The sequence below is a fragment of the Pogona vitticeps genome, chromosome 5 (genome assembly GCF_051106095.1).
Source record: "Pogona vitticeps strain Pit_001003342236 chromosome 5, PviZW2.1, whole genome shotgun sequence".
Taxonomy (NCBI): domain Eukaryota; kingdom Metazoa; phylum Chordata; class Lepidosauria; order Squamata; family Agamidae; genus Pogona; species Pogona vitticeps.
Window position 1 is genome coordinate 165,989,030 of NC_135787.1, and position 27,869 is coordinate 166,016,898.

General features: G+C 43.4%; 1 protein-coding gene and 1 long non-coding RNA gene across 3 annotated transcripts in view; one reads left to right on the plus strand and one right to left on the minus strand.

The window, feature by feature from the left end:
• MFNG (MFNG O-fucosylpeptide 3-beta-N-acetylglucosaminyltransferase) overlaps positions 1 to 26,184 on the plus strand; it is a 52,420-nt gene extending 26,236 nt beyond the window's left edge. The window contains exons 3-8 of the mRNA XM_020787726.3: positions 8,038 to 8,140; positions 9,355 to 9,508; positions 12,405 to 12,490; positions 22,715 to 22,880; positions 24,644 to 24,729; positions 25,275 to 26,184. Coding sequence (XP_020643385.3) covers positions 8,038 to 8,140; positions 9,355 to 9,508; positions 12,405 to 12,490; positions 22,715 to 22,880; positions 24,644 to 24,729; positions 25,275 to 25,341 — 662 coding nt within the window. The 3' untranslated portion in view covers positions 25,342 to 26,184. The remainder of the gene's footprint in view (positions 1 to 8,037; positions 8,141 to 9,354; positions 9,509 to 12,404; positions 12,491 to 22,714; positions 22,881 to 24,643; positions 24,730 to 25,274) is intronic.
• LOC144583097 (uncharacterized) lies at positions 73 to 3,531 on the minus strand. Of its 2 annotated transcripts, none has more exons than XR_013536689.1 (4): positions 3,478 to 3,531; positions 3,264 to 3,285; positions 2,785 to 2,868; positions 73 to 157 (listed from the first exon to the last, which is right to left on the minus strand). It is a non-coding gene; the product is annotated as an uncharacterized LOC144583097 (long non-coding RNA). The 2 variants fall into 2 exon arrangements; XR_013536690.1 differs by having other exon boundaries at positions 3,264 to 3,282; positions 3,478 to 3,513.
• Positions 26,185 to 27,869: the final 1,685 nt, after the last annotated feature.

The following is a 27,869-nucleotide window of genomic DNA, read 5'->3' on the forward strand; positions in this document are numbered from 1 at the left end:
ATCGTTGTTGTGGGTTTTTCGGACTCTTTGGCCATGTTCTGAAGGGTTTCCTCTCATGTCTTAATTAGTATTTTTATTTCTTCATCGTGGTCTTCTGTGAATGCACACAAAGGGTTAACCCCAGCGCCAGCGTCGGTCCTCTCGGAACATTCTCTAGCTGCAAGAGAAAAGTAACAATGTTTAGGACTACCCCTACTGCGCACGCCCAGCCTAACCGTCCCTCAGTTCCATTTTTCCGCCTGGCAGTTTGGAACCTCTCGTTCTTAGCTGCGTTCATATATTTAAAAAAAAATTAGATTAATCCCTTCGTTTTTGACCTGGATTTTGCTATACGGACTACCCTCGCGTTTTTCCCCTCAAACTAGACGACATCGGTTTCTTCTTTCTACTTCCCTCGGCTTTGACTCAGACTGTTTTACGGACTTCTTTGCCTTCTCCTTCGAACTAGTCGACGTCAGTGTCTTTACCAACCTATGTCCCCGTCCGGACCCTTTAGCAGGTGTGTGGTGTGCGATCGGAAAATCCCCCACCAAGACGGCCACGATACTTGTTTGTATTGTTTAGGGGAATCGCACAACTCCAAATCTTGCCCACACTGCAAAGCTTTTACTAAAGCCACCCTTAAGGCTCGCCAACAGTGCCTTAAACTTCATCTGTGGGAGTCAACATTATCTTCCACAGCGCCTTCGGAGGGAGAAATGGCTTCCACTTCCAGAGCAGCCCCCGTACAATCGGTGGTTTCGAAAGTCTCAAAAATGTCGAAGAAGTCAGCGGCACCTAAATCGACCACTCTTGCTTCGAACCCCGAGGCGCCGGCTCCTGCTCCACCGAAAGCAAAGCCATTGAAAACGTCGAGGGCCAAGGCGTCCGCCAAGCCAAAGGCGACGTCCCTTCAGTTATCTCCAGCCTCCGGGTCGATACCCTCTCCGATCCTCGAGGGGTTGTCGAGACGCTTCGAAGCTTCGTCGGAGGCAGCCGCTCCACCTCCTTCTCGGCGAATTGAACCTGTGCTACCGGCGGGAATATCATCCCCGACGCCGAGCCAGCTTGTTGGAGCCACTACCGGCCTAACTTCTGCCCCACATAGCCCATCTCCTGCGGGCCAGGGGTCGTCTCCTCTGTCGATCTCGTCCGTGCATTCCGGGTCGAGATCTTCATGAGACAAGTGTCCTCGCTCACCCGTGCGTTCGAGGTCGAAATCCCCTCGAGACAAGCGCCCCCGCACGGAGAGGCCGCGTTCCTTGAGTCGGTCCCCTTCTACCGACCGCTCGAGATCGAAATCTCCTCGACGGAAACGGTCGAAGAGGAAGCATCGAGCCTCAACCCAGTCCGACTCTTCCCACCGTTCGGGATCGAAATCTTCGAAGCGTAAACGCTCTAGGAAGAAGCGCAGATCCCATCGACATCGTAGCAAGCACCGGCGTCGATCCTCTTCTTCCTACTCCGCGGACTCGGACCGACCCAAACGTCGTAAACATCATCGACGTCGACATGGTCGCTCGAGGTCCACTTCCTCGTCTTCGACGTCCGCGTCTCGTGATCGACATCATAAGAAGATCCGGTACATTTACCTATCTTCTTCATCGGAGTCGACCCGTCCTCGACGTCGACGTCGAGTTATACGCGTCGGGGCTAAAGCCCCTCCATTACCGGTTGTCCCTCCAACGCAACCAGTGCCTTCGACGTCGGCATCGACTACGATCCCGTCACAGCCTCAGACAGCACCAGTCGGCGCCGAGAGACCACCCCCAAAAAAGAAAAGGGATGTGTTCTCCTCAGATCCAGACGAGGTGTCCACAGAGCAATCCTCTGACTCCGATCAAGAACAACCCCTGCCCCTGCCACCTCATGAGTTGCCCCAGGGAGATGTGGTTGTTTCAGACACTGGGGATCCTCACGCGTCTTCTCCATCTGAGGACTTCTCTTGCTACTCCCAGATGATGTCAAGGCTCGCAAAAACCCTGAAGTTGGACTTGAATCTTCCTTCACCTCCGGGCGAAGACTTATTCTTCGGGGACATTAAGAAGGATAGCACCGCTCCTCCCAGTATAGCCTTCGTATCAGTGGTTATGGAGACCATTAAGGAATTCTGGGCTCAGCCTGCAAATACTCCAAATGTCCCTCGTCGCACAGAGAACTTTTACAGAATTCATGGTGCTGACACCCAGTTTTTGCTCAAACATCCAATTCCGAATTCGCTGATTGTGGAAACGAGTTGCTCCAGACCATCTGTCAAGGCCCATGTTACCCCCGTTGACAAGGAGGGTAAAAAGCTGGAGATTATAGGCAGAAAAATATACTCCCTGATCACCTTGTTGCTCCGAGTCATCAATTACCAGACTGTGCTAGGGGCTTATCACAAGCAGCTCTGGCTTAAGGTCTTGCCAGGGCTGAAACTGATACCTGAAGACGCTCGGCAAGTTTTTCTCAATTCATATGAGGAGGCCCAGACAGTGTCCAAACATGAACGCCTCTCTATTCGCCATGCTGCAGAGATCGCTGCTAGGGTGCTTATGTCTGCCATTACTATTCGAAGACATGCTTGGCTACGCTCTGCAGACATACTGGATGATGTAAAATCTAAGGTTGAGAGCCTCGCCTTCGATGCTAGTGGCTTGTTCAATGAAAAGACTGACTCCCACTTAGAAGATCTCCACAAAGCCAAAAGGACAGCAAAGTCCTATTCTGTACAAACTCAGTCTAGACAGAGAAAACCTCAATGGCGTAAATCTTATGGCCAATATCAACAACCTTCTCAACAATACCGTCCTTATAAGCATTTACCTCAACAGCGTTCCGGTCAGTCCTCCTCTTCTGTTCAGGGATACCGGCCTCGTCAGTCTCACCGTCGTCAATCTTTTAAACCACCTGGGAGAAAACAAAAACAGTATCTTTGACTTTCGTCCTCCCATACTCACTCATTCACCACCCACCACCCGTCTTCAGCCGTTTCTACACAACTGGTCTGCTATCACAACAGATACTTGGGCTCTAAGGGTCATTCAATACGGTTACCAGCTGGAGTTTATAAAATCTCCTCCGCTAGGCTTCATAAATCACTCCCCCTTCGACTCCTCGCTAGAGGAAGAAATTTCATCTCTTTTGGGAAAAGAAGCCATCTATACAGTACCACCACACGACATAAAACACGGGTTCTATTCCCGTTATTTTGCTGTATCAAAAAGAGGAGCAGGCATAAGGCCCATTCTCGACCTGAGACTCCTAAATACTTACCTGCGACCCAGATGGTTTCGAATGCTCACCTTAGAGTCCATCATGCACCTGCTGAAGAAAAACAACTGGTTCGTCCTTATAGATCTAAAGGACGCATATTTTCACATCACTATTCACCCCGACCACCGCAAATATCTTCGGTTCATATTTCAAGGCACAATTTACGAATTCCAGGCCCTGCCATTCGGCCTGTCCACGGCTCCCCGAACTTTCACCAAGGTCATGGCCCCAGTGGCTGCTTACCTTCGTCTCAGGGGCATCCACGTTTATCCTTATCTGGACGATTGGCTAGTGGTCTCCATGTCACGGAGTCAATCCCTGAAAGACACCAAGTTCATCCTACATCTCCTTCTCAATCTCGGCCTCACTGTCAACAGAGAGAAGTCCCAGCTCATCCCCTCCAAAACGGTACAATACATAGGGGTCTGCTTAGATGCCGTCAAAGGTCGTGCATTTCTCCTCCCAGAGAGGATACGCAAGATACAACGAGCCATCAGAAAATTCCAACCACGTGGCCGGGTGACAGCCCATCATGCCGAGCATCTTCTCGGCCTGATGTCTTCTACCACGCCGGCGCTAGCACACGCTCGACTCAAGCTGAGGTCGCTTCAGTCATGGTTCCTGGCTCTTTTCGACCCCATGATAGACAGCCAAAGGAAACGTCTTCGTGTCACGCCGGAGTTAGTCAGACAACTCCAGTGGTGGACATACACACCTCACCTCAAGGTCGGCCGGCCCTTTCGTCCACTCCATCTCACCGTCCAAGTCACCACGGACGCCAGTCCGTCCGGTTGGGTGGCACACTGCGGCCACCACACCATTCATGCCCTCTGGACTCCACAGGAGACAATGTTTCACATCAACCACTTGGAACTGCTTGCGGTCATCAAGGTGTTCAAGTCGTTCCTCCCTCTAGTGCAAGGTCGCAGAGTTCAGCTAGTGACGGACAACACCACCACAATGCACTATGTCAACAAGCAGGGAGGAACTCGCTCTCAGTCACTCCTATACCTCTCCATCCTTCTCTGGGAGTGGTGTTACCGCCATCATGTCTACCCGATGGCCATTCATGTGGCCACAGAGGACAACGCACTCGCAGACACTCTGAGCAGACTTCAGCATCAGACGCACGAATGGGAGCTGAACCCTCTGGTCTTCCAGGACCTTTGCCACTGGTGGGGGACCCCCGTGTTGGACGTTTTTGCATCCCCTCGGAATGCGAAATGCCCCAGGTATGCGTCCCGGGCCGGGCTCGGCCTACACTCTCTCGGAGACGCATTCATGATTCCATGGAATCAGGGTCTCCTATACATGTTCCCACCTCTTCCGTTGATACAGAGGTCCCTAGTGAAACTCTGACGTTCGATGACTCCGGCCATTTTCATTGCACCTTTTTGGCCTCGGCAGGTGTGGTTCCCCACTCTACTCAAGATGGCTGTGGACTCCAAAACTCTCCCTTTATGGCCCGACCTGTTGACCCAGGAGGACGGCAAAGTCCTCCACCCGGACCTCGAAACACTCCACCTGACATCCCGAGATCAAGGAGGTCTTGAATAGTGCCGTCAAGCCTTCCACATCTCGCTTGTACGCATATAAATGGAAAAGTTTTTTGAAATTTACCCAGCAGAGGGGGCTCGTTCCGTCTCCTGTCTCTGTTTCAACGCTTTTACAGTACCTACGCTACCTCTTTGACTTTAACCTTACTCTTTCTACTATCAAGGTGTACTTGGCAGCTGTTGTTTTCTTCCAACCCAGAGGCTCACCCTCTTCTCAGTTTTTCTCGCACCCTACGATTAGGACATTTTTGAAAGGCCTTGCTAACCTTCGACCTCCTGTTCGTCCACCTATCCTGCAGTGGTCCCTTCATCTGGTCCTGCATGCCCTTTCTAGACCTCCATTTGAGCCCATGGCTACCTGTGACCTTAAGCTGCTTTCTTTGAAAACATTGTTTTTGGTGGCTATAACATCTGCTCGCCGGGCTAGTGAATTGGCAGCGCTTCGCTCTGACCAACCGTTTCTTCAATTTTTCAGAGACAAGGTTATGCTCTACTTGGACGTTTTGTTTCTCCCTAAAGTGGTCTCGGACTTCCATGTGAATCAACCGCTGATTCTGCCAACTTTGTTCCCATCTCCGGCTACCGATGTTGAGCGCATGCTCCACATGCTCGATGTTAGGCGATCCCTGGCCTTCTATGTATCTAGAACCAAGGAATTTAGACAGGCGAACAGACTTTTCCTCTACTACTTTGGTCCAAAGAAAGGCTGTCCAGCCTCACTGTCGACACTCTCTAGGTGGCTTGTATCTACCATCGCTCTCTCTTACGAGATCAACCACAGAGATCCTCCAGAGGGACTTAGGGCCCACTCCACCAGGGCTATAGCCTCATCAACTGCTTTACTGCGTGGCGTAGACCTGCCCGACATCTGCCGGTCCGCTACCTGGTCCAATGCCTCTACCTTCATAACCCACTACAGGTTGGACATGAGGGCAAGAGATGAGACGAGATTCGGGAGAGCAGTGTTAACATCTGTTCTTCAGTGACAGCCCACCATCCGGTTAGTAAGCGTGCTAGTCACCCTTTGTGTGCATTCACAGAAGACCACGATGAAGAAAGAAAGGTTACTTACCTGTAACGATGGTTCTTCAAGTGGTCATTCTGTGAATTCACACAATCCCGCCCGGCCTCCCCTCTGTCTGTCTGTCACTGGTATCTCTAATGGATTCAGGTACCTGTGGCGGACAAATGGAACTGAGGGACGGTTAGGCTGGGCGTGCGCAGTAGGGGTAGTCCTAAACATTGTTACTTTTCTCTTGCAGCTAGAGAATGTTCCGAGAGGACCGACGCTGGCGCTGGGGTTAACCCTTTGTGTGCATTCACAGAATGACCACTTGAAGAACCATCGTTACAGGTAAGTAACCTTTCTTTTTATATCCCACCTTTCCAACTGAGAGCTCAAAGCAAGATGCATGGCTCCCTCTCTCCATTTCCATTTAATTCTCACAGAAATTCTGTGAGGTAAACTAGGTCGAGAGCAGAGTATGAAGAAGTTACTTTACTACAACTCCCAGAACCCCCACAAAGCTAGGCCACTGCCAATTTGACTGGGGGATTCTAGGAGATGTCATTTTAAAGAAAAGAAAAACCAAAAACATCAACCTTCCCAAGCTTTGGTTGAGAGAGGCTGGCTCAAGGCCACCAAATGATCTCCATGCCTAAATGGGGTTATAACCACCTCCTTCACACCAGTTGTAGTTGCTGCTTGACATTACACTGTCAAAATGATTTTGGCTTTCATTGAGTGGTCAGTGGGGAAAATCAGGTCTCATCCACATCCATGTGCATGCCTCAGATTGATGTGGGTTTGAACTGGGGTCTTTTCCCCCCAGTGATCCAGAATCACTCACTCTGAGTTTCCATAACAGCTTTCTTTGTAATCCAGATTCTTCCAAGTTGAGTTTCCATTTCATAATGTGCCCTCTCACTTCCTCCTCTCACTACTCCCTTCTTTCCCTCTCATGCCCTCATCATCCTTTGCCCATCTCTGCTCCTTGGAAGGGACATGCATAAGCCCTTCCATTTTATGTATCCCTGAGCTGTGGATAACGGGGAATACCTTCCAGAACTCAAAGCAAAGGAAGTATAAGGAAAGTTACAGGAAACCACCTCCCTCATAAGAAATATCTGTGCATAGTGTACAAGAAGTGGCACAGGCATATGTTACTGCTCTCCTTATCCCAGAACACCACCAGGCAGAAGGAAAAAGCAGAAGTTGTTATATGCTGCCAAGGCAGCTCTGACCTGTGGTGATTCTATGAATTATTACTGTCCAAAACATCTTACAATTAACATATGTATTCAGGTCTTGCAAACTAAAGGTGTGTTAGGGGGATAGTGAGGGTGGGTGGTAACCATGGTTGCAATCCTTGTCCAAGATGGCTCTAGTGTTTGTGTGTGTGTGTATGTGGGGGCTGCCTTTTACCCCAGTGGCTTGCCCTCTTATTTGCTCTGAGAAAGAACACAGAGGCATCTTCTTGGGCAGCAGAAGGGAGTGGAGGCGGGGGCTGTTGGTACTCTATCGGGAAGGAAAGAGCTCCATGGCAGTGGCCAGCCACTGGAAAGGAGCCTAAGATGCTACCTGCAGGGTGAGGTGTGGGTAGCTGAGACTCTGGGAAGATGAGGGTATCCTGTATGTGTGCTCACAGGGTGGTGGCAACTGGGGAAATTCATCCCCTCGTTCATGTGGTGGAGCAGCCTTCTCCTTTCTGGGTGAGAAGAGTGTTCACAAGCTGCTTGCCCAAGTGCTTCAGCCCGTCCCATCCCTTACGCTCTCTCACTCCTTGCTCCCTACTCCCAGCCTTGCTGGAGCCTCCCAAGAATTCTGAGTTGCTTCCAGTCAGAAAGACAGGTATAAAGCAGGGAGCTGAGAGGCAGTTGTGCTGGGAAAGAGCCCCCTCCAAGTCAGCCATTCTTATTCTGCCCTATAAGAACTGGGCTTGCTTGGGACAAAGGAACAAGTAGGGCTGGCACATCCCGGAAGGAAGGATGGAAGGAACAAAGGAAGGCAGGCAGGCATAGTCTGGAAGTAGAAGGGATTAATTTGAATCTCCAGTAGATCTGTAAAATAAACTCAAATCAATGGGTGATTGAAGAACCACCTCATAACAGGAACCAACAGGATGTGTGGATGAGGCCTCAATGTTTTTCCTTCCTATGTTTCATTGAGAGAATTGGTTAAGGTTGTTTTGAATATATTAGATCATCCCAACATGCTGATCTAGAGCTTTTCTTCTTTTCTTATTAGGTGATCATGTCATATTCACCCACTGTTCTGCAGAGTACAGCCATCCAGCACTTTCTTGCAAAATGGCGGCTGAGTTTGATGCATTTTTAGCTAGTGGCCGAAGGTAAGCAAACACACTGGAATTGGGCAGTGTAGCCAAGGAGTCAATCTTTGACTAAGGTTTGTGGGGGCTTGTGAGTTATTTATTGATGTATTAATGTTGTCAGTAAATATGGATTCTTCCTTCATAGTTGGCTTCTCATGCATTAATTGTCCAACGTTTAACATTCAAGCTGTTGTTTGCTTTTGCATAATGTCTTGGGAGGGAACCACTAACTGGGGCTGTCTGGGGTCATTGAGTAAATGTAGACAATGCTTAACATAAACAGCTGGGGGAGTCAACTCCCCCTGTCAACATGGACAACAGAGCAATTTTCAGTTATTTCGAAGTGGTGCATTCACAATGTGAATGTCAAGGTTAGTTTTCTGGAAAACCATGTGATTCTCCTGCTTTTGCATTCAAAGAATATATGGAGCTAATTCAGACTCTAGTCATGCAGGTGGGCGACTGAAGACATAAGCTTCCTGTTTCCACATGTAGTGTTTCTGAGACGAATGGGGCTCCCTCTCCTTCCCCCTTCTCTTTTGTAATTAACTAAAGCAAAATGAGACATTTACGGTAGCTCTGTGCTGAGATCTGGTGTAATATAGCTAACAGAGTGACAAGACAAGAACTCAGGAGACCCCGCATGGCATGGAAACCCATGTGTAGGTGTTGGCTATGTTAAATTTCTCCTTGAATTCTTATGTATCTTGAAAAACTCACATGATTGCTGCCATAATTCAGATGTGATGTGATGATAAATAATGCAATGTAGCTCTATGTTATGTACCCTGTTTCCCTGAAAATAAGACCTAACCTAAAAATAAGACCTAGTATGATTTTTCAGGATGCTCGTAATAGAAGCCCTACCCAAAAATGAGCCCTAGTTAAGTGAAACCCCACCCTCCACCATTGTGCAGCTACCAGAAGAAGATGACATGACTGTAAAAATAAAATATCCCTTGAAAATAAGCCCTAATGCATTTTTTGGACCAAAACTTAATATAAGACCCTGTCTTATTTTGGGGGAAACATAGTATTTGCAGAATTTCATTTTGGCCCTTGGTGAGAGATGTGCAGTTCTAGAAAACATGGATGAAGTGGGGTCTAGAATTGGTAGCATGGATACCAAGGATTATTTAACAATAAGCAATAACCTTCCATGGGTAAACAAGCTGAAACTGTATTCTACTGTTTCATAGGCCAATCATGCATCTCTTTCTATTCTTCTCCAGCTGGTTTTGTCACCTAGATGATGATAATTATCTTAACCCACAAGCTCTGTTGAAGCTCTTGTCTTCGTATTCTCCAGAAGATGAAGTTTATATTGGGAAACCCAGCTTGAATAGGCCAATTCATACCTCAGAATCCTTGCCTAACAACCAGACGGTATGTTCTACCCTTTACTTCAGAGGTGCGCATTGTCTGGCATTTGGGCTCCATGTGGCCCCCAAAACCGATTTTTGTGACCCCTTCAGGACCTTCCCCCTCTTTGTGTGTGTCTAAATATATGTGTGTGAATATATATAAATAATTTAAAACCAAAATAAAGATTTGAAACAATATTTGACAGCTCAAGAAGTTCAAATGAGTTGGAATGGGCGACTTCTCTATAAAGCTGCAGAAAATTGGCAGCACAGCTCCCTAACTGTGTTTTTATGTTTTTTTCCAACTTGTTTGAACTTTTTGAGTGGTCAAATATTGTTTCAAATCTTTATTTTGGTTTAAAATGGTACTTCTGTACCTTGAGTGCCTTAATTTATTAAGGAAGTCTTTACTCAAAGTAGTTACTTTCTGGTTCCAGATAGCTAATTAACCCAGAAGGAAGCCAGTAAGTATTTGCTCTGAATAAAAATTTCCTCATGCATTTAGGGTAAGGAGCTACAATTTTAAACTAAAATGAAAATGGTAATCAGTGCTGAGCCACTACAAATGTTACAAGAAATGGAAATAAAAATAAAATAGTTACATTGATGCCTGGAAAATGGTTTGGATCCTGTGCCATCATTTTTCAGTGACGGATCACACCACACATTCTTGGTGGCCTTTTTTTGAGTATGGAGGGACTATTGGTCTAATTGGAATTTGGCCCTTGGCCTGATGGGGATTGCCCACCCCTGCTTTCCCTGGCCACAACAAAGTATTTTGAAAAAATCTGGTTTGATGTTTCCCATTTTCTCAGACAATAAAAAGAGAATTCATACTAGGTTGACCTCAGGGGCAAATGTTGTGATCTAAACATAGGAGGGCACAAAATATTCAGTCTCTTTTCTGTTCCTCTTTTAGCTTGTTCGGGAAAGGATAATAGCTCAGCACTAGAGCACATGCTTTGCATGCAAGGTGCCAGATTCAGTCTTTGGCGTCTTGAGGGTAAAAAGCCAGGTAGCCAGTGACATGAACGATTTTTCCATGGCTGAGATTATAGATAGATGTGGCTGGTAGAGCAGAGCACAGGTTTCTAGCCTCCACATAGGTACATCTGAAATTTTGTGATATCTGTTACCACAAAATGGCTGCCATGATATCACCAGTGTAACTGTTTTTCCAAGACAAAGAAGCATTTCGGCATTGATGCGTAAAGTTGAATCTGTAGCAGGGTGATCAGGCTCCCAAGGGAATGAAATGATCTGGATTTGTACAGAAGACAGTATTGGCAGCTAAATCTCTCCTCAACATGTTTGATATTGGTGAAGGTCTTGGAAAGCAAGCCTATGGAGATATGGCTAAGGGAGATGGGTGTGTTTAACCTGGAGAGGAGATGACTGAGAGTTGATATGATGATTAGTTTCAAGTGTTTAAACAACTATCATGCAGCATGAAGGAAGGTGAAACTTGTTTCATGCTGCTCTAGAGCAGTGGTTCTCAAACTTGGCTCCCCAAATGTTCTTGGACTGCAATTCCTAGAATTCTTCACCACTTGCTGTGGTGGCCAGGATTTCTGGGAGTTGCAGTCCAAGAACATCTGGGTATCCAAATTTGAGAACCATTGCTCTAGAGGGCAGAATCCAAAACAGCCATTTGAACTCAGTGAAAAGAGGTGATTATTAGATTTTTGAAAAAAAAACTTCCTGATCACTAGAGTCTTTAGAAATATATTTCCTTCAAATCATTGTTTATGATGTCCCATAACTCTTCCAAAATGATATTATTTCTTGTTTGGGTAAATAGCCTTTGCCTTTCAATAATACAAAGTTAAAAAAACTTTCCATTTATCAGCAAACATATTCTCCATTAACAACCCCCTTTTAAATCTTATGTTACATGTAAATTTGTCATTGCTGTTTCCCACACTTCATTGTACCATCTGGTTAAATGAAACAAGTATTCAAAATTCCAATTTCTTGCAATCATTAATCTGGATTCTATAACTAAATTCATAATTATTTATTTTTAGCCCAGTCCCACTGCTCTACATTAAAAAATGCACTTTTTGGGGAGATATCTAATGTTACTTTTACCAAAAAACACACAAAAAACCCCAATTCCTTTACCAACTTCCAAAATTTCAATATCGCTTCACACTCCCACTACCTATGATGAACTCTCTCCTGAAGGTTTTAAGCAGAGTCTATGTGTCCATGGTGTTTCCTACATCAGAACACAATTGACCTTCCACCTTTAAAATGCTATGGTTCTATGTTTTCCTCATGCTTTGCCTCCGACGCATTTTTGGTATCACCTGGCAGGACAAAGTTCCAAATAGAGTAGTCCTAGAACGAGCTGGAATTTTTAGCATGTATACACTACTGAAACAGCGACATCTACGTTGGCTTGGGCACGTCGTGAGAATGGCTGATGGTCGGATTCCAAAGGATCTCCTGTATGGAGAATTAGTGCAGGGAAATCGCCCCAGAGGGAGACAACAGCTGCGATACAAGGACATCTGCAAGCGGGATCTGAAGGCCTTGGAAATGGACTTCAACAGATGGGAAACCCTAACATCTGAGCGCTCAGCCTGGAGGCATGCGGTGCATCACGGCCTCTCCCAATTTGAAGAGACCCTCGCCCAGCAGGCTGAGGCAAAGAGGCAGTCACGAAAGCAGCAAAATCAGGGAGCTAGACAAGGTACAGATTGTATTTGTCCTAAGTGTGGAAGGGATTGTCACTCTTGAATTGGCCTTCTCAGCCACACTAGACGCAGTTCCAAGTCCTCCATGCAGAGCACGATACCATAGTCTTTCGAGACTGAAGGATGCCTATGATGATGTTTTCCTCTCATAACTGGTCCATTACTATATTAATTGTAAGTCTTAACATAAATTCTACATTTTTTTTCTCCCTTCAGAAATCAGTCTATTTTTGGTTTGCCACTGGAGGTGCTGGATTCTGTATCAGCAGGAAGCTGGCCACGAAAATGGCTCCATGGGCAAGGTGAGTAAATAAGTTGGTAAGTTTTATATCTTGTCTGGTAACTAGGAATATCTGAATACCTTTGAGGGCTGGTTCCACATTTTCATGCAGTGGCACAGTTTTGGCCAATATGTCTGTGTATCACTATATCTCAGGGAGTACTTTTGCATGTGCTCTCTGTTGAAGTCTGAAAGTAGATGCTTTCCTCAATTCATGTCTTTCAAAATGTGTTGTGTTACAACTCTCCTCATCCATAGCCAGCATGGCCACTTGAAACAATGCAAATTGTCGTTCTGCACATCTGGAGGCATTGGATCATGGCAAGCTGATATAGGAGATGCCTACTCAAGGGTCTTATTTTTATTTACGGTATTTATTTTGATTTAGTTGTCAATTGCATGGAGTAATTATGACTATTATTACTACAACAAGCCAACAGACAAAATGCACAAATATTTAGAGGAACCTTTCTTTCCACTGGTGCTCCAATGATCAGAGTAATGTGAGGTTAGCCCTCCTTCCTTGCCCTTGCATTCTGTAAAATTTCAGAGACTGGTCTAGGTTTCTTATAGAACAGTCTGATGCATATCAACTGACAGATTGTGCCATTGACTTCAGTAGGGTTTACGCATGAACAAGTGAGAATTCCAGTGAGATTACAGCTGTAAACATACAGACAATACACTGAGCAGCTTTTGGATAGTTTTTAATATTCATACACTAGATAATGTATCTGTCCAAGACACAAATACACAAAAGCCAGCATGCTATTGCTAGTCCCGACTAGACTAGACCTATTGATCCAATACATATGTGTTGATTTTGTTGTTGCTGTTGTTAAGTCATTAGGTCATATCCGACTCTTCATGACCCCATGGACCAGAGCATGCCAGGCCCTCCTTTCTTCCACTGCCTCCCGGAGTTGGGTCAAATTCATGTTGGTAGTTTTGGTGACAGTGTCCAACCATCTCGTCCTCTGTTGTCCCCTTCTCCTCTTGCCCTTACACTTTTCCAACATCAGGGTCTTTTCCAGGGAGTCTTCTCTTCTCATGAAATGGCCAAAGTATTGGAGCCTCAGCTTCAGGATCTGTCCTTCCAGTGAGCACTCAGGGTTGATTTCCTTTGAAATGGATAGGTTTGTTCTCCTTGAAGTCCAGGGGACTCTCAAGTGTCTCCTCCAGCACCACAATTCAAAAGCATCAATTCTTCGGCGGTCAGCTTTCTTTATGGTCCACCTCTCACTGCCATACAACACTACTGGAAAAACCATAGCTTTGACTATGCGGACTTTTGACTGCAAGGTGATGTCTCTGCTTTTTAAGATGCTGTCGAGGTTTGTCATCACTTTCTTCCCAAGAAGCAGGTGTCTTTTGATTTTGTGGCTGCTGTCACTATCTGCAGTGATCATAGAGCCCAAGAAGGTAAAATCTGTCACTGCTTCCATATCTTCCCCTTCTATTTGTCAGGAGGTGATGGGACCAGTGGCCATAATCTTAGTTTTGATTTACCATTCAGCAATTGATTCAGTGAATCTACTGTTAAGATGTGACTATGCTAGAAAGCCAGCTTTCTCCAGGCTTTGCTGCAATTTGACTTGCAGCCTGTATTATGCTTGAAATTGCAATCACAGCTCACACAGGGGCTGCAGATTGATTTGGGTGTTCGCTGTTCATACTCATTGCGACTGGAGTAGCATTCCACACTACTGACCCTCTCAATTCCTTCCTTTTTCTGGTCCCGTCTCTGCTGATCTGAGAGGGAGCAGATGAGGGGGTAAGTACTAATAACAGTGACCCAGCAATAACAATAATAACAACGACCAGCAATAAGGTGATCGGGTGATCTGGTGCTAATATCATAGACGTGTTAAATTCTTCTAAAAATTGGAGGGTGATTGGGAGAGGAAATAATGCAGGGACATGTTTCCCTGGTCTGAAAATCACACTCCAACTGATTGCATCATCAAAATATTGCCTACAGACACCCCCCCCTCCATCTTTACAAGAACATATCATATATCATATTCCCACATGGGAAAAAGCCTATTCCAGCTTGAACAAATAGTACCCCTGCCAGCAGCAGACTAAAAACGCTCTTTTGGAAGCTGAAAGGGCTGGTCTGATTCATATCACCCTTTACATCATGTGGTCAGTGAAAAAAAATACTTTGAATTTACCTGTTTTATAAGCAGATCAAATTCCATGGTATTTGACCATATACAGTAGTTGCAGCCTTAGTTGGGACTAGAAGTACCATACTGGTGAAGATAATGGCGCCAGCATTTCTAGCTTTATGTCTCTCTGTTTCCTCTTCAGTCACTGGAGGAAAATGTTACAGCAAGAGTAACATGTTTTGAGCAAGGAGGAAAGTAGATCTTTGAAAGCAAGAGTAGAAAAACTCAGCGGAAAGTGGGTACGCATAAAGTTTGGTTGCAAGGACAATGGCCAACTTTTGCAAAACATATGCCCTTAACTAGGGAAGCAATCCTTTGTTATAGAGCAGGAATGGTGTTAATGTAGCCTGCAGGCCCCTTTTGCAGCCTTCAAGTCCCCTGTGTGTCCCCCTGCCAAACAAACAAACAAACAAACAAACAAACAAACAAACAAACAAACAAACAAACAAACAAACAAACAAACAAACAAACAAACAAAAGAACTAGCCTGTTTTGTCCTCAGAAATTTCCAGGGAGTGTAACTAGCTGTTTCAGGGCCCCCAGACTTGGTTTTGGCTGGAACCAAGCTTTCTTTTTTCATAGCTTGCTTTCAAAAATGGGGCAGGTGTGGCCACTGGGTTCCAAGGGTGAATAAAAATTGGGAAGTTGAGGACCCCCACCCTTCAGCAACCGCCCACTTTGATGTACAGTGAATTCAGGAAACTTACGAGGGCGGCTCTCCACCATTTTTGAATATTTTTAAAAGTATTGTGATTTTTTAATTTTTCTTCCTGCGAAATCTTATAGCTATCTGCTCAGGTATGTGATCATTGCTCATATTTATTTATTATTTATTTATTTTATTTTATTTTATTTATATCCTGCCTATCTAGTCGCGGTGGACTACTCTAGGCGGCCATATTTGTTGCAGAGCTTTGAATATCTGGTAAAATTCCTTTTGGCTACGCAGTAGAAGTACAGATACACGGAGGAGAACAGCTACAAGTTCCCAGAGTTTCCTTCTTTCTCATAAATTGGCAGTTAAAGTCTCAATAATAGAGATTGGGACGAATCACCATTTTGGTGAGTCATCATGCTTTGTGATGCATCAAAGTTGACAAAGCACAAAGTATGAATATCCTTCCCATGAACCGACGAAGCACGAATATATCAGTCAGTTGGGGGGGGGGTTAGACAACTGGAGGCTATTTTTTTAAAAAAAGCTGACCCCTCCATCCCCACAGCCTGCCCCCCTGCCTCCTTCCCACTACCCCTGTTGCCTCCCTACCTTGGCTGCCACAGTCTGCACCACCGCTGCCATCATCCATGGAGGCTTGTGCCACGGCAGCCTCTGCATTCACCACCTGGCACCCCTTGCTGTGATGGCCTCTCCCGTTATGGCCTGCCTTAAGGGAATCTAGGCTGCCCTTTGCAAAGATGGTGGCTGCAGCTTCCCTGCCTAAGAGAAGCTGCAGCAGTCATCTCCGCAAAGGGCAGCCTGGATTCCCTTAAGGCAGGCTAAGGGGATCCGGGCTGCCCTTTGCAACGATGGTGGCTGCAACTTCCCTGCCTTAAAAGCCAGTGTCCCTTACGGCAGTCAATGGCTGCAGAGGCCACCGCAGTGGGTGGTGATGGATGGCAGTGGCAGCGGGCGGCAGTAGATGATGGTGATGCTGGGTGGTGGTGGATGCCAGCAACAACTAAGGGAGGGGAAGTGGGCAGGGGATAGGCTGTGGGGGTAGGTGGCTGTTTGGTGGGCTGGCTGTCTATCGGCCAGCCAATCAGCTGATCAGTGGGCCCACAGGCAGAATGAACTTATTTATTATGATCAGATGACTAGCTCACACAGGCAGAATGCAAAAGCTATAGGCCCATAGGCTAGCCTTCCCTCTCTTTGTATGGGGGATGAATAAAAAGGGGGAAATATTTGTCCCTTTGTATTTGTCAGGGTCTCCGGAACTGACAAATATGAAGGGATTAATATTTAACAAATCAGCAATTTTTCATGGATATCACGATCCATTGTTTTATTTGTTCCCATGTCTACTCAGTAACTCACTCTGAAACATTTGTGGGAGAGTAAAATATATATATTTACTTACAGATCCTTGAAATTACAGACGTGTTTATGCTGCTTCCTTTACTGCAAACATATTTAGCAACCAATTGAACAAATCAACAGCAAACAATCAACTGCCTCCAACTGAGGAAAGAGAAGGAAAGAAGTACTTAGCAGAGACTTGGAACTCTCTTTGAATTCAAAGGCTGAGAAGGAATGATTGGTTAGTGTTAGCCAGACAGACAATCACTCTAGCCCAGAAACATCCCTCCCAGTCACTCAAACCACAGATAGCACAAGAGGATGCAAATAAACTCCAACAATATTTTGATATATTTTGCTTCATATAGTATAAGGTATTTTAATGAGATGAAAATAGAGAAAGTTCCAAAGAGATGAGCCAAAGACAAATTTAAAAAGCTGTTTCAACAAATGAAAAAATATTTCTACAATAACAAAACCAAAACATATGGTTGAACATTATCATTAGAATGTTCATTCCAGTCATGAACGAACAGTGCCCAGTGTTCTACAAAGTTATTATCTAACTGGCTTTCTGCCCAAACCCTTATATAATCTGTCAGTTTAGTCATTTTGGCTATTTGCCAAATCTTTTTTCCACACAGCCGTTAATCATGGGATTTTGGAACTGTCGCCTTGTCCTGATTAGTTGCCAAATTAATCCAAGGTGCACATTAAAAATCACTAATAAACTAAGATTGCATGTCATAATATTCCCATATATTATATTCCATTTAATATATATTTCTGATTGTGTACATTTTTGTTTGTATGTATGTTACATAGAAGGCCTGCTTGAGTGGCCAGTAGCATTTAGTAATCTGCTTTTACTGATGTGAAAATCAGTCAGTTTCATTTTCTTTGCATTTCTAAGAATCCCATCAACATTCTCCCCATCCCATTAGAGCACAAAAATCCTTGTGCATTTTGGTGTTCATGTTTCCTAATATATCCATATTTTTGGGATTTGCAACACAGACTAAAGTGTTACTATCTGGAGTTGTGGTGTGTTAGTTTGTGCAAGCATTTCAACAAAAAACACAAACCAAAAACAAAAACATATTGTGGTGCTTTGAAGATTAATTGCTGTATTTTAATGCAAATGTTTGTGGAATATTGTCCACTTCTTTGAGTAGAATACAGAGACTACATGACAAAGCATACACTAAGACACGGTGGTGTTTGGTTGCATTTCACACCCTGTAATGATTTATGATCTCTGTTTGGTATTCAGTTCTTTTGAAGCTACAGGTTCTGTAAACAACAACATGATTAAAGGAAACAGAAGAACAACAACATGTGGTAATTTAAACAATCGCAGAATTTACCTTTGAGCCCTGTTCTGGAAAGATGGGTCTGGTTGTTTGTGAAAGAAAACACCAGTATCAGATAACAGCATAATTATTATATCTGGCAATGACTTAATAAACTTTAAAATTTAATCCATTGATATGGATATCTAGCATGTGTATATATTTTATTTCAGCTGTTTCCCCCTGGATTCTTGTACAGTAGTTTTTCTTCTCCAGAGTAGCAACTTTCATATCTTGTGAAGAGTGCCCCAGTAGAGTGAAATGATTTGAGACAGGTTTCTGTGTACTGTATTGCAATTTCTCCTGTCTGATTTATGTCCATTAATTATTTTACATAGATTGTCCTATTTATCCTATGCAGAGTGCAGAGGGGCACTGTTGGCAAAAGAGGAATGATTTTTTTAATGATGAAAAAAATAGCACACCTTTGTTACAGTTTTTATTAAAACTATGCTGATGAGCTGGTAGTTTGGAAGGGATTTCGGTGGCCAGCCTTCCTGGGGGAGTTTGGCCTGGGCTCCCTCGGCCTTGCAGGACTGGGCCCTTGCTGCCTCTGGCTTGGAGGGGAGAAGGAGCTTTAGAAGGGTTGTTGTTGCTGTTGCTGTTGCTGTTGTTGCTGTTGCTGTTGCTGTTGTTGTTGTTGCTGTTGCTGTTGCTGTTGCTGTTGCTGTTGCTGTTCTTGTTGTAATACAGCAGACCAGGGGTTGGGGACCCCTGCCTTACTGTATTATGTAAAGACACCAGCTTCACCTGCCCCCTCCCATCAGTGGAGCCCCACAGATCCTCCCAAATCATTAAATCTTTACATTAGATATAACAGAAATTCACTCTCCCATTAGTAACTTGAGAATAATGACCCTCAAACAACCTATCCAACAACCTGTTTCCAGCTGGCTGGGTAGCTGAGTTGTTCAGGTATTTGGCTGCAGAGACAGAGGTTGGCAGGCCCCCAGTGTGCCTGCTAGGGAAAAAGCCAGTAGCCATGGGCAAGCTGCACAGTCTCAGGATGCCCTCAGAAGAAGGGAATGGTAACCCCTTCTGTGTATTCTTTACCTAGAAAACCCTGGAGTCGCAATTGAGTTTATGGCATGACATTATTATTAGCTGTTTCCAAGTATTTTAATGACATAAACCTTCCAGGGAATTCCGGTAAGTGAAAGCACTTTGGATTCAAAAGAGGAAACATCCTAGTAGGAGTGATTAGGGTTGCATCATTGATCTTGTAGAAAAAGTGTTGTCCAGCTTATTTTTTTAAAATCTCTGGTAAGATCAAGGTATTTTTAAAATCATTGTTGTCCTGTAAGTATTTTTACATGAATACTGTATTCATTTTTTAGAACAAATGCTCAATTCTCATGTTTTGCTGATATTTAGATGTTTATTTTTTTAAAAAATCCAATACCTAATAAATGGTGTTCATTTATTTTAATTATTTAATTATTTAATTATTTTAATTATTTTAATTGCATTTTAATTATTTTGCCCTTTTATTTTGCCTTTTTATTGTATTTTAAATGCTGTAAGCCGCCCAGAGACCTTCGGGTAGTGTGGGCGGCATATAAGTTACATACATACATACATACATACATACATACATACATACACACACACATACATACATACATACACACACAAACAAACAAACAAATAAACAAACAAATAAATAAATAAATAAATATTTACTCCCTAAGGTGTCAATCTTAACCTCAATTATTAGGATGTAACCACAATAAGACAAAGAGGGTCTTACTTTAGTGTAAAAAGTATAGAATAGTGATGCACATTTGATAAAGCACATGTCTGAGTTCTTCCCTGGAGTTTGTCAAATTGCCCATCTTTACAGTTTTGAGGCTTATAAAAAGTCATTGTATAAAGAAGTCTGCCCAGCTTAGCATCCTCAAGATGCTCTAGATTATATTGCCTGTTGTCCATGTTCAGCATAACTAGTGGTCAAGGATGTTGGGAAATATAGTTCAAAACATCTGTAGGGGTTCCATAAGAGCCGTGAAATGGTTTCTTCTAAGGAAGAATAAATCAAGTACAGTACTTGATTTGTGGTTGATTGTCCATAAAGACTATTAAAACAACATATAAAAGCTTTAAAAAAACTCTCTAGAAGATTCAGCTAATCAAGTGGATATCTTAATGCCCCCCAATTATCTTCCTTTTTGCAATAGAGTATTTCCCAATTAGAATACGATCAGTCAACTTGATCGGAACCCACTATGTCCACATAGTTCAGTAGGTTTACTTGATTCAAGGGGTGTACTGTGCTTAGGACAAACAACCAGATTTTGGCCAATACATTTTTATGGACAAGTGTGATATAATGATCAATCAGTTTAAAATTTTTGCTTTAGACCACCCCATGCCCAACGTAGTACATGCCAGAAATGCTGGGCTGCAGTTGCCATTAATTGAAGAATGCAATCCTGTATCTACTTCTGTGGGAGATAGCCTAATGAAGCTCGGCGAGGGTTATTTCTGAATACCCGTGTGTGAACATGATTAGACCATAACATTGCTACAAATAAGAGAATTTGGATTTCTGTCATAGCTAGCATTCTGATGCTTTCCTTTGCCTTGCCTTGCTTATCATTAAAAACCTCACTTTAAAATTTTTTAGTTTGCTCTAACAAAGATATTATTCATCCCTGATATTTAGAAGTGTCTAACACAGGCATGTCTAGGTTTTTCATGTGCCCAGTTCCTGTTCTTCCCTTTTTCCAGTATGGGGTTCTTGCAGAAATTTGAAGTAGGAAATCAGCAGCTTCACTACCCTTTTTGAAGTCTTAAACTGAATAATGAAGTCATTAATTTTCATGCTACGCAGGAAGTAGGCCAGGAAAAGGAAGCTGCCTGTTGAAAAGCTTATTAGCACATGCCATGATTCAGAAGATGGGGCGATTTATAGGCAAACAAGGGTTCAAAGGAAACAGGGTAAATTTTTTCAGTTTCCATTTGAGGAGCAAAAGGCAGCTGAGTCTTGGGAGGCTGAGCCACTGACTCGATACAGGTTCCTCAAATATTCCCTCTGGATAACACATGAAACAAGAGCCAATGAACCATAGTAGAATGGACAGAGTGTTGGACTAGGACTCAGGAGACCTGGATTCAACTCCCTGCTCAGCATCGGAAACCCATGTGGGGTGGCACTGGTAAAACCACCCCTTAAATGTATCACTTACTTACTAGTATTGCCATAAGTCTGAATTGACTTGACAACTTTAAACAAGCCATAAATGAAGATATAGACACAGCTTCTCTCACTCTTTTATTCCTTATAGTCCTGCTGTGTGCCTGCTGTAATTAGATGGGTTCCACATGACAACTTTTCATGTCTTGCACAGATTGTAACATGGACCATCACTGGAGAAAGGAACTCTTGTAAAAGCTGTGTAGGGTGGCCACTTCTGCATCTCCAAAAGGAGGATGAACAAACCGTGTGCATGGATTACCAGACTAGCTGCCAGTATTGCTGAACTAGCAGAATCACTGACTGTACTGCTTAAGGAATTGTGGAATTTGTTTCAAAAGTTACACTCCAAGCTCTCTAGTGGGTTGTAACCAGAAAACCATTTTCATATGTGTAACCAATAACTTTAGGCTTGAGAAAATTCTAGGGGTGTCAATACCAAATCCTCAGCTAACTTTCATGCAGCTCTAAACTTCAAGGATTAAGTTGACAGATGGAGAGAGATGCTTTTTTGTTTCAGTGAGCAAAATAACATGAATGAAATCATATTGTCCAGAATTTGTATGTTTGCATTTCAAGTTCTCTCCATCTCACCTATAGGTTTGTGAAATTTGGTAAATGTTGACAAAAACTAATTGAAATGAGATTCTTCTCCATGTACGTATGCCAAATTCAGTAGGTACCATCCTCTCTTAGCATAGAGATTATTGTGCTGCACCTACTGCCAGACAGATGTTAAAGGTGAGGAACCTCATTAGAAAGAGGTAGCATCCCTAATTCAGCATTAACATGGCTGGGATACACAGGAATTCACACTTTTTAGAATGAAGCATCTACATTTGACACTTTGAAGGAATTTTTTAAAAAGCCACATTATTTTTCCAACCAAATATGATCAATTTTTTAAGTTCTGTCAAATTCTTATTTTAAAAATGAGCTGAAATAAAATTCTTATTCATTCCTAATGAATACACATTTAAGAACTAACTTTATGTATCTGCAAACTGTCTGAAGTCTAAATTCATTGCATTTGATTTTCTCTAACAGAGGTGTACAGGCTGAAACAAGAATGATGTTAAACTTTCTTAATTCGTGATCATAATTAAAGCATCTTCTAAGTCTAATCAAATGATCATATGTACAACTTCTTTTTTATACTGTTGAGTCATATGACCCAAGCCAACATTCATGCACAGGATGCCTTCGGATATTCAATTGGTAGGGAGCACAAGTGGGAGGTGTTATGGGCTTATCTCCAGCTTCTCAGCTTCCCAGAGATATCTGAGTGATGGGCCACTATGGGAGCAGAATGCTGGACCAGATGTGTCTTTGGCCTGATCCAGAAAAGCTCTCCCTATATCATATTCTTGGCCGAAGAGCCAAACCACAGCACTAGATTATGCAAGTACACACACACACATACATTTCAGTTCTTAGGAAAAGTGTAAATTTCCATTTCCTTTTTGTTAAGTCCTTTAATAAAGCTGGCCCTGCTCTTTTTCAGTGGCAGAAACTTCCTGGTTACATCAGAGCTCATCCATCTTCCCGACGACTGCACTGTGGGTTACATCGTTGAGTGCAAATTAGGGGGTCACCTGGTCCCCAGTGCTTTATTTCACTCTCACCTGGAGAACCTAAAACTAATCAAGAAACCCCAGCTAACCAAACAGGTGAGATTGTACAGTCAGGAAGGGAGAAAATAATAAAGGATAGTGGTGCCCATGCTGGAATGAGTCACAACATTCCAAGATCCTCATCTCAGAACTCCAGAACTGGAAGGGACCTTATGGAACATTGAGTCAAAGAGGCACATCAAACGCCCAACTTTGGGCTCCACGGCCAGAGAACATGAACAGGATGAAATTGGCCCATTGTTACACATTGGGTTTGTAGGATCCAATCATCTACATATCAACAAGATATGTAGTTCCCCATTCATTACTTGTAACTAGAAATAGTTTGCAATTGTCTTTGCCAGGGAATTTGCAGGATGATCAAAATGCAGCTGGGCTTGCCTCAATATGGGCGAGACAAGGAGGGTCAGGAGAATGGGAGGAGGGGCAGAGAGGAAGGAGAAGGCTGGAAGCTAGTCCTTCCTATCGTCTCCCTTATAATGGCGACAGTGATTGAATTAATCATGCATTATTTAGATGAATCCTTCCTGAGAAATGCTTCCCCAGACGCTTCTCAGCAATAATAGGCAAGGGAATGAAAAGGCAATTAAGTCACCAATAAAACTTTTCCAGTTAGTGTACAGGGAAAAGGACCTCTTTTGCTCTGTCACTGAAGTTTGAGGATCTGTGAGCTGCTCACTCCTCTCCTGAGGACAGAGCAACCCAGTCAAGTGGAATCACATAATGCAGCTGTTGATGGAGTCCACCATTCAAGGATGAATGTGATCAATTTTATGCTAGTCTTATATGCCAGGACAGCAGTCTACTGTATGCTGTGCTATACTTGCTGTGTTACCTTGTCTTCTCTTGTCTTGTCTATCTAAGTGATTTCGAAGTTAACTGGTACCTCCCAGCTTCCTTTACCCCATGTGATTCTGATTACTCTGTAGCTTGACTCTGAGTTGGATCTCCCTGCCCCTGCCTTTAAATGATAGTTGCTTAAAGGAAGAAGAACCTAGGGACTTGGAATAAGGTGGAGTCTTGTATTCCAACCCCTGGATGGAGGATTAGAAGATAAGAGAGATCAGAAATTGCATAGGCATTGTTCTCCATTCTTATATACCAATTTGAGAGATGTTTAATTATTTCAAGGAAGTACCTGTTGCAAAACCACCACCCCCGAATCTTGTGTTAATTTCAAGAATAACTTGTTTTATTTGACATAAGCCTTTGTGAGCTACAATCCAGAAAAGCGTATAACAGACAAAACGTGTTCAGTTTTTAAAGGGCTAAAAGATTCATTAAAGGTATTTTTTTTTCTGCAGCAATCTGGCACAGCTACCTCCTTGAAACAATTACAAATCTTTCAGATGGATTGTTTCAGAATTTTATCTTGGAAACTGTCTTGGGAAGGCTTTCTCTCCCAAGAAAATATCAAAATATTATGACTAAACCAAATATAAATTAAAAAAAATAAAAAATGTTTCTCTCTTTTAAAGAGACTCGTAGATAGCCATCTTTCAGGGAAATCACATCCTGAATGTAAGTTTTCAAGTCAGATCTAATGGCTGTAATTAGGCAGGACAGGCAGGGATCAGGAGCAAAGGTGGGATAGGTGAAAAAAAGAAGCTTAGTGGAATAGTCTTCAGATCTGTCTGTCTGTGTCTCTGCCTGTGTGCATATGTGTATGTGACTGTGAGACTAAATGGCCTTGAGTAGACATGAAATATATACTGTACACAAGTCATCTTTTTGGCTGTGATGCATTAAGAACTTGTATGTTCCTCATCTCTCTCCTTCTTTCTGCTATTCCCTGGTAGGTCACTCTCAGCTATGGCATTTTTGAGAAGAAACTCAATGCCATCAATCTGGCTGGTCCTTTCTCTCAGGAAGAGGATCCTTCCAGGTGTGTCCTCCTAAAAGCTCCTTGGTCACAATGTGCTGGCAAAGTAAGAAGGGTTGACAGAGGAGGATACGAAGCATTAATAATGCCTCAGCAGAGATTTGGATAGAGATCATGCGAGAGAAGAACAAAGCCCTGCAACCAATGTGGAGTAGGGAGAACTGTAGAGTCAGAGTGTTGGCTTCATTCCCATCACTCTGAGTTTTCTTAACTTTTATCATCCTTTAAATGGAGCCTTTATTGCAAAAGGCTGGAATTGAAGCCAAATATTCAAGGTTGTTCAGGCCCAAGGGGCTGGGGAGGGTGGACTCTGGCTGCAGCTCCTGTTAAATCTACACAGGATTAGAAGACTAGTGACATCCGTCTCTGGGCATTTCACTGCAGTGCAGTATGAGAGCATCTGGTGTTGGATGGGGCACTGGGGAGCATGCACTCCTCCTACGCAACATTTCCCTCCTCTGCAGCATGAATTATCTTCATATGATTCCCTGCCTCCTCTCTCTCTCTCTCTCTCTCTCTCTCTGTCTCTGTGCTACTCACCTTCCCAGATTCCGGACTCTTCACTGCCTTCTGTATCCAGACACATCCTGGTGTCCACAGTTGGTCATACAGTGACAAGATCTCTGAAGCCCTCACCATGCTGGAGAAGTCTCTATATCAGGGCAAATCCGTTGGGCTCCCAAATCTCCATACAACAGAACTGCCTTCCAAGTGACGTAAGGAGGACTGATAGTTGGAAAAACACTAAAGTGGTGAATGGGACATCTTGTTGATGTGAACAAGAGACAGAGCACGAACTATTTTTTTGAGTTCTGCCAAATGTGCTGGCAGGTGGTCCTGGGGGCAGTTCACACTGTGTCCAGTGCAAAAGGACATCTCCTGCCCGTCCAGGTCCAATATCATGGATTACTCAACGGCATATATATGGCTGGTGCTATTCTATTTTTTTAAATATGAATTGAAATGGTCTAATGCTAATGGTCTCATACATGGTGTACCAGCAAATGACTCTGAACACACCCAATTTTATTTCAGAAACTAAGCAAGTTTGAGACCGGTTAATGCTTGAATAGAAGACCAGAGATCTCCAAACAGGAGCAGGAAAGAGTTCTTCCTTGAGGGCCTCTACCAGCTGGAGTTGGCAACAGTGAACTAGAAGGATCAATGACCAGATTCAGTAGCAGCCAGTTTTCCATGTGGGTAAATTCCCCGCAGACCTCCAGCTGCATGACCCCCCAAGTTCTATATGTAGCCCATAATGTTACTTTTTAAAATCTCCAGTGTGACTGGAGAAGTCTGGTCTGGCCATTCCATTAATGCATTCCATTCCATTGCACAGACCATTAATACAAACAATGTTGCTCTTGTGTCATCAGTGGCTTTCTTCGTCCTATGTTTTTTCTGTTGATGTAATTCAGCATTTGGGTGTATACTTTTAATACATGGCTTGTGTTCTCAGGATGTGTTTCCTCATTTCCAGTTGAGAAAATCAAATGACAGCCAGAGAAAATGAACAAAAGTCATTATGTCTACTGCAATAACCTTCCTTTGATGTGAACTCAACTCAGTTTCCTTCAGAATTGCTGGACTGGATTCTGAGAACAGGAAAAATATTGGTGTGTATATGTGGATCATAATTATTATCATGACCAGAAACAAGTACAACAATTTAGCAAATGTTCAAAACGTGTCACTGATCACTGCATCATAGAACTTTCATGCCAGCAGGGATTCAAGTGGTAAACAATTCCAACCCAATGCAAAGCTAAATGCAAACCCTGACAGATGGACATCTAATCTTTGTTTAAGAAGTTCTAATGAAGTAGAAATGGAGTTAGACCTCCTAATGTCGAACAACTCATATTGCTGTGGGATTTTTTTCCTAATATATAGTTGAAATCACCTTTAATTTGAATTCATTCCTTGTGGTGCTACAGGGGGAATATAATTTTCAAACTTGCAACAACCCAATAAGTTCAAAACATATTATGGACCTCCAGGTTGTAGAGCTGAGAACTGAAGCAAAGAGACCACCAAAGACCATCTGGGAAGAACTAACTTATTACTTGTTTACCATGTACAGCTCACTTTTCTTCTGATGAGTTCAAGACAACATACATAGTTCTTCTTCCTTTCTGCTTTTTCCTCAAAACAACTTGTGTGGTAGGTCAATCTGAGAGATAGTGAGTGGCCGAAGGACATCTAATGGGTTTCATGACTCTGTGGAGATTTCCCAAGTCCCAGTCCAACAGCTACACCACATTGGTTTTCTTCTTCCAGATGGTGTGCCAGAGAACTATTTAGATAGCTTTAGTACAGGGACAGCAACATTCATAGATTATGTGGCTATCAGCATCAAATAGTGTTCATAATGGGTACATGCTTTTTCCATATTTAGAGGCAGGTACCAATGGCAATGGAACAGTAGTGAGATTGTTGTGGGGTTTGGCTTGTGGGCAGCTCTAAGGAACAAGATGCTGGAATAGAGGTGCTTTTGACCTGGTTCAGTAGAGTTCTACCTCTGTGCTGGAAACTTTTTTTATCTTTTAGACACTGACATAGTCTCTCTAAGACATTAGTCTCTCTCTCCCCCTCCCCCCCCCCCATGTTCCTCACCTTGGATTCTTTGAACAGGGTGGGTTAGAATTTCAGAATAAATTGAATGGAGCATGCCTATCCAGTATTTTCCATGAGTGTTTCCAAGAAAGCTTGAAGATGTCTGAGGAGCATTGCCTCCTTGTAGAAGTAGGCCTATTGTGGATAAAGATGAGGCAGGCAGCCCAAGTGCTGGAATTTAGTGTTTCATGGAATGATGTCGGACAAATGGCATTGGGCTGAACACAAGCCATACAAGAAAATAATAAAGAAGCCAGAAATATTTGGACTGTGTGACACAATCTCCTGGGAAGGCATTCCCTGAAAGCCTAGTTGAAACAGTAGACATGAGAGTACAAGAGTGCTCTTGTGCTATTGGGAATGATGACAGTTGTAGTCTCACATATCAGGAGACTGTCAGCTTGAGAAGGGTTGCCACAGAGTTTGCTTAAACAAAGAAGATGCAGAAGGGTGAGATTTGTGTTGGAGAATTTCCTTTCATATTATGCTCCACATCAGTTGACTGTAGGAAGGTAATTATTACAATT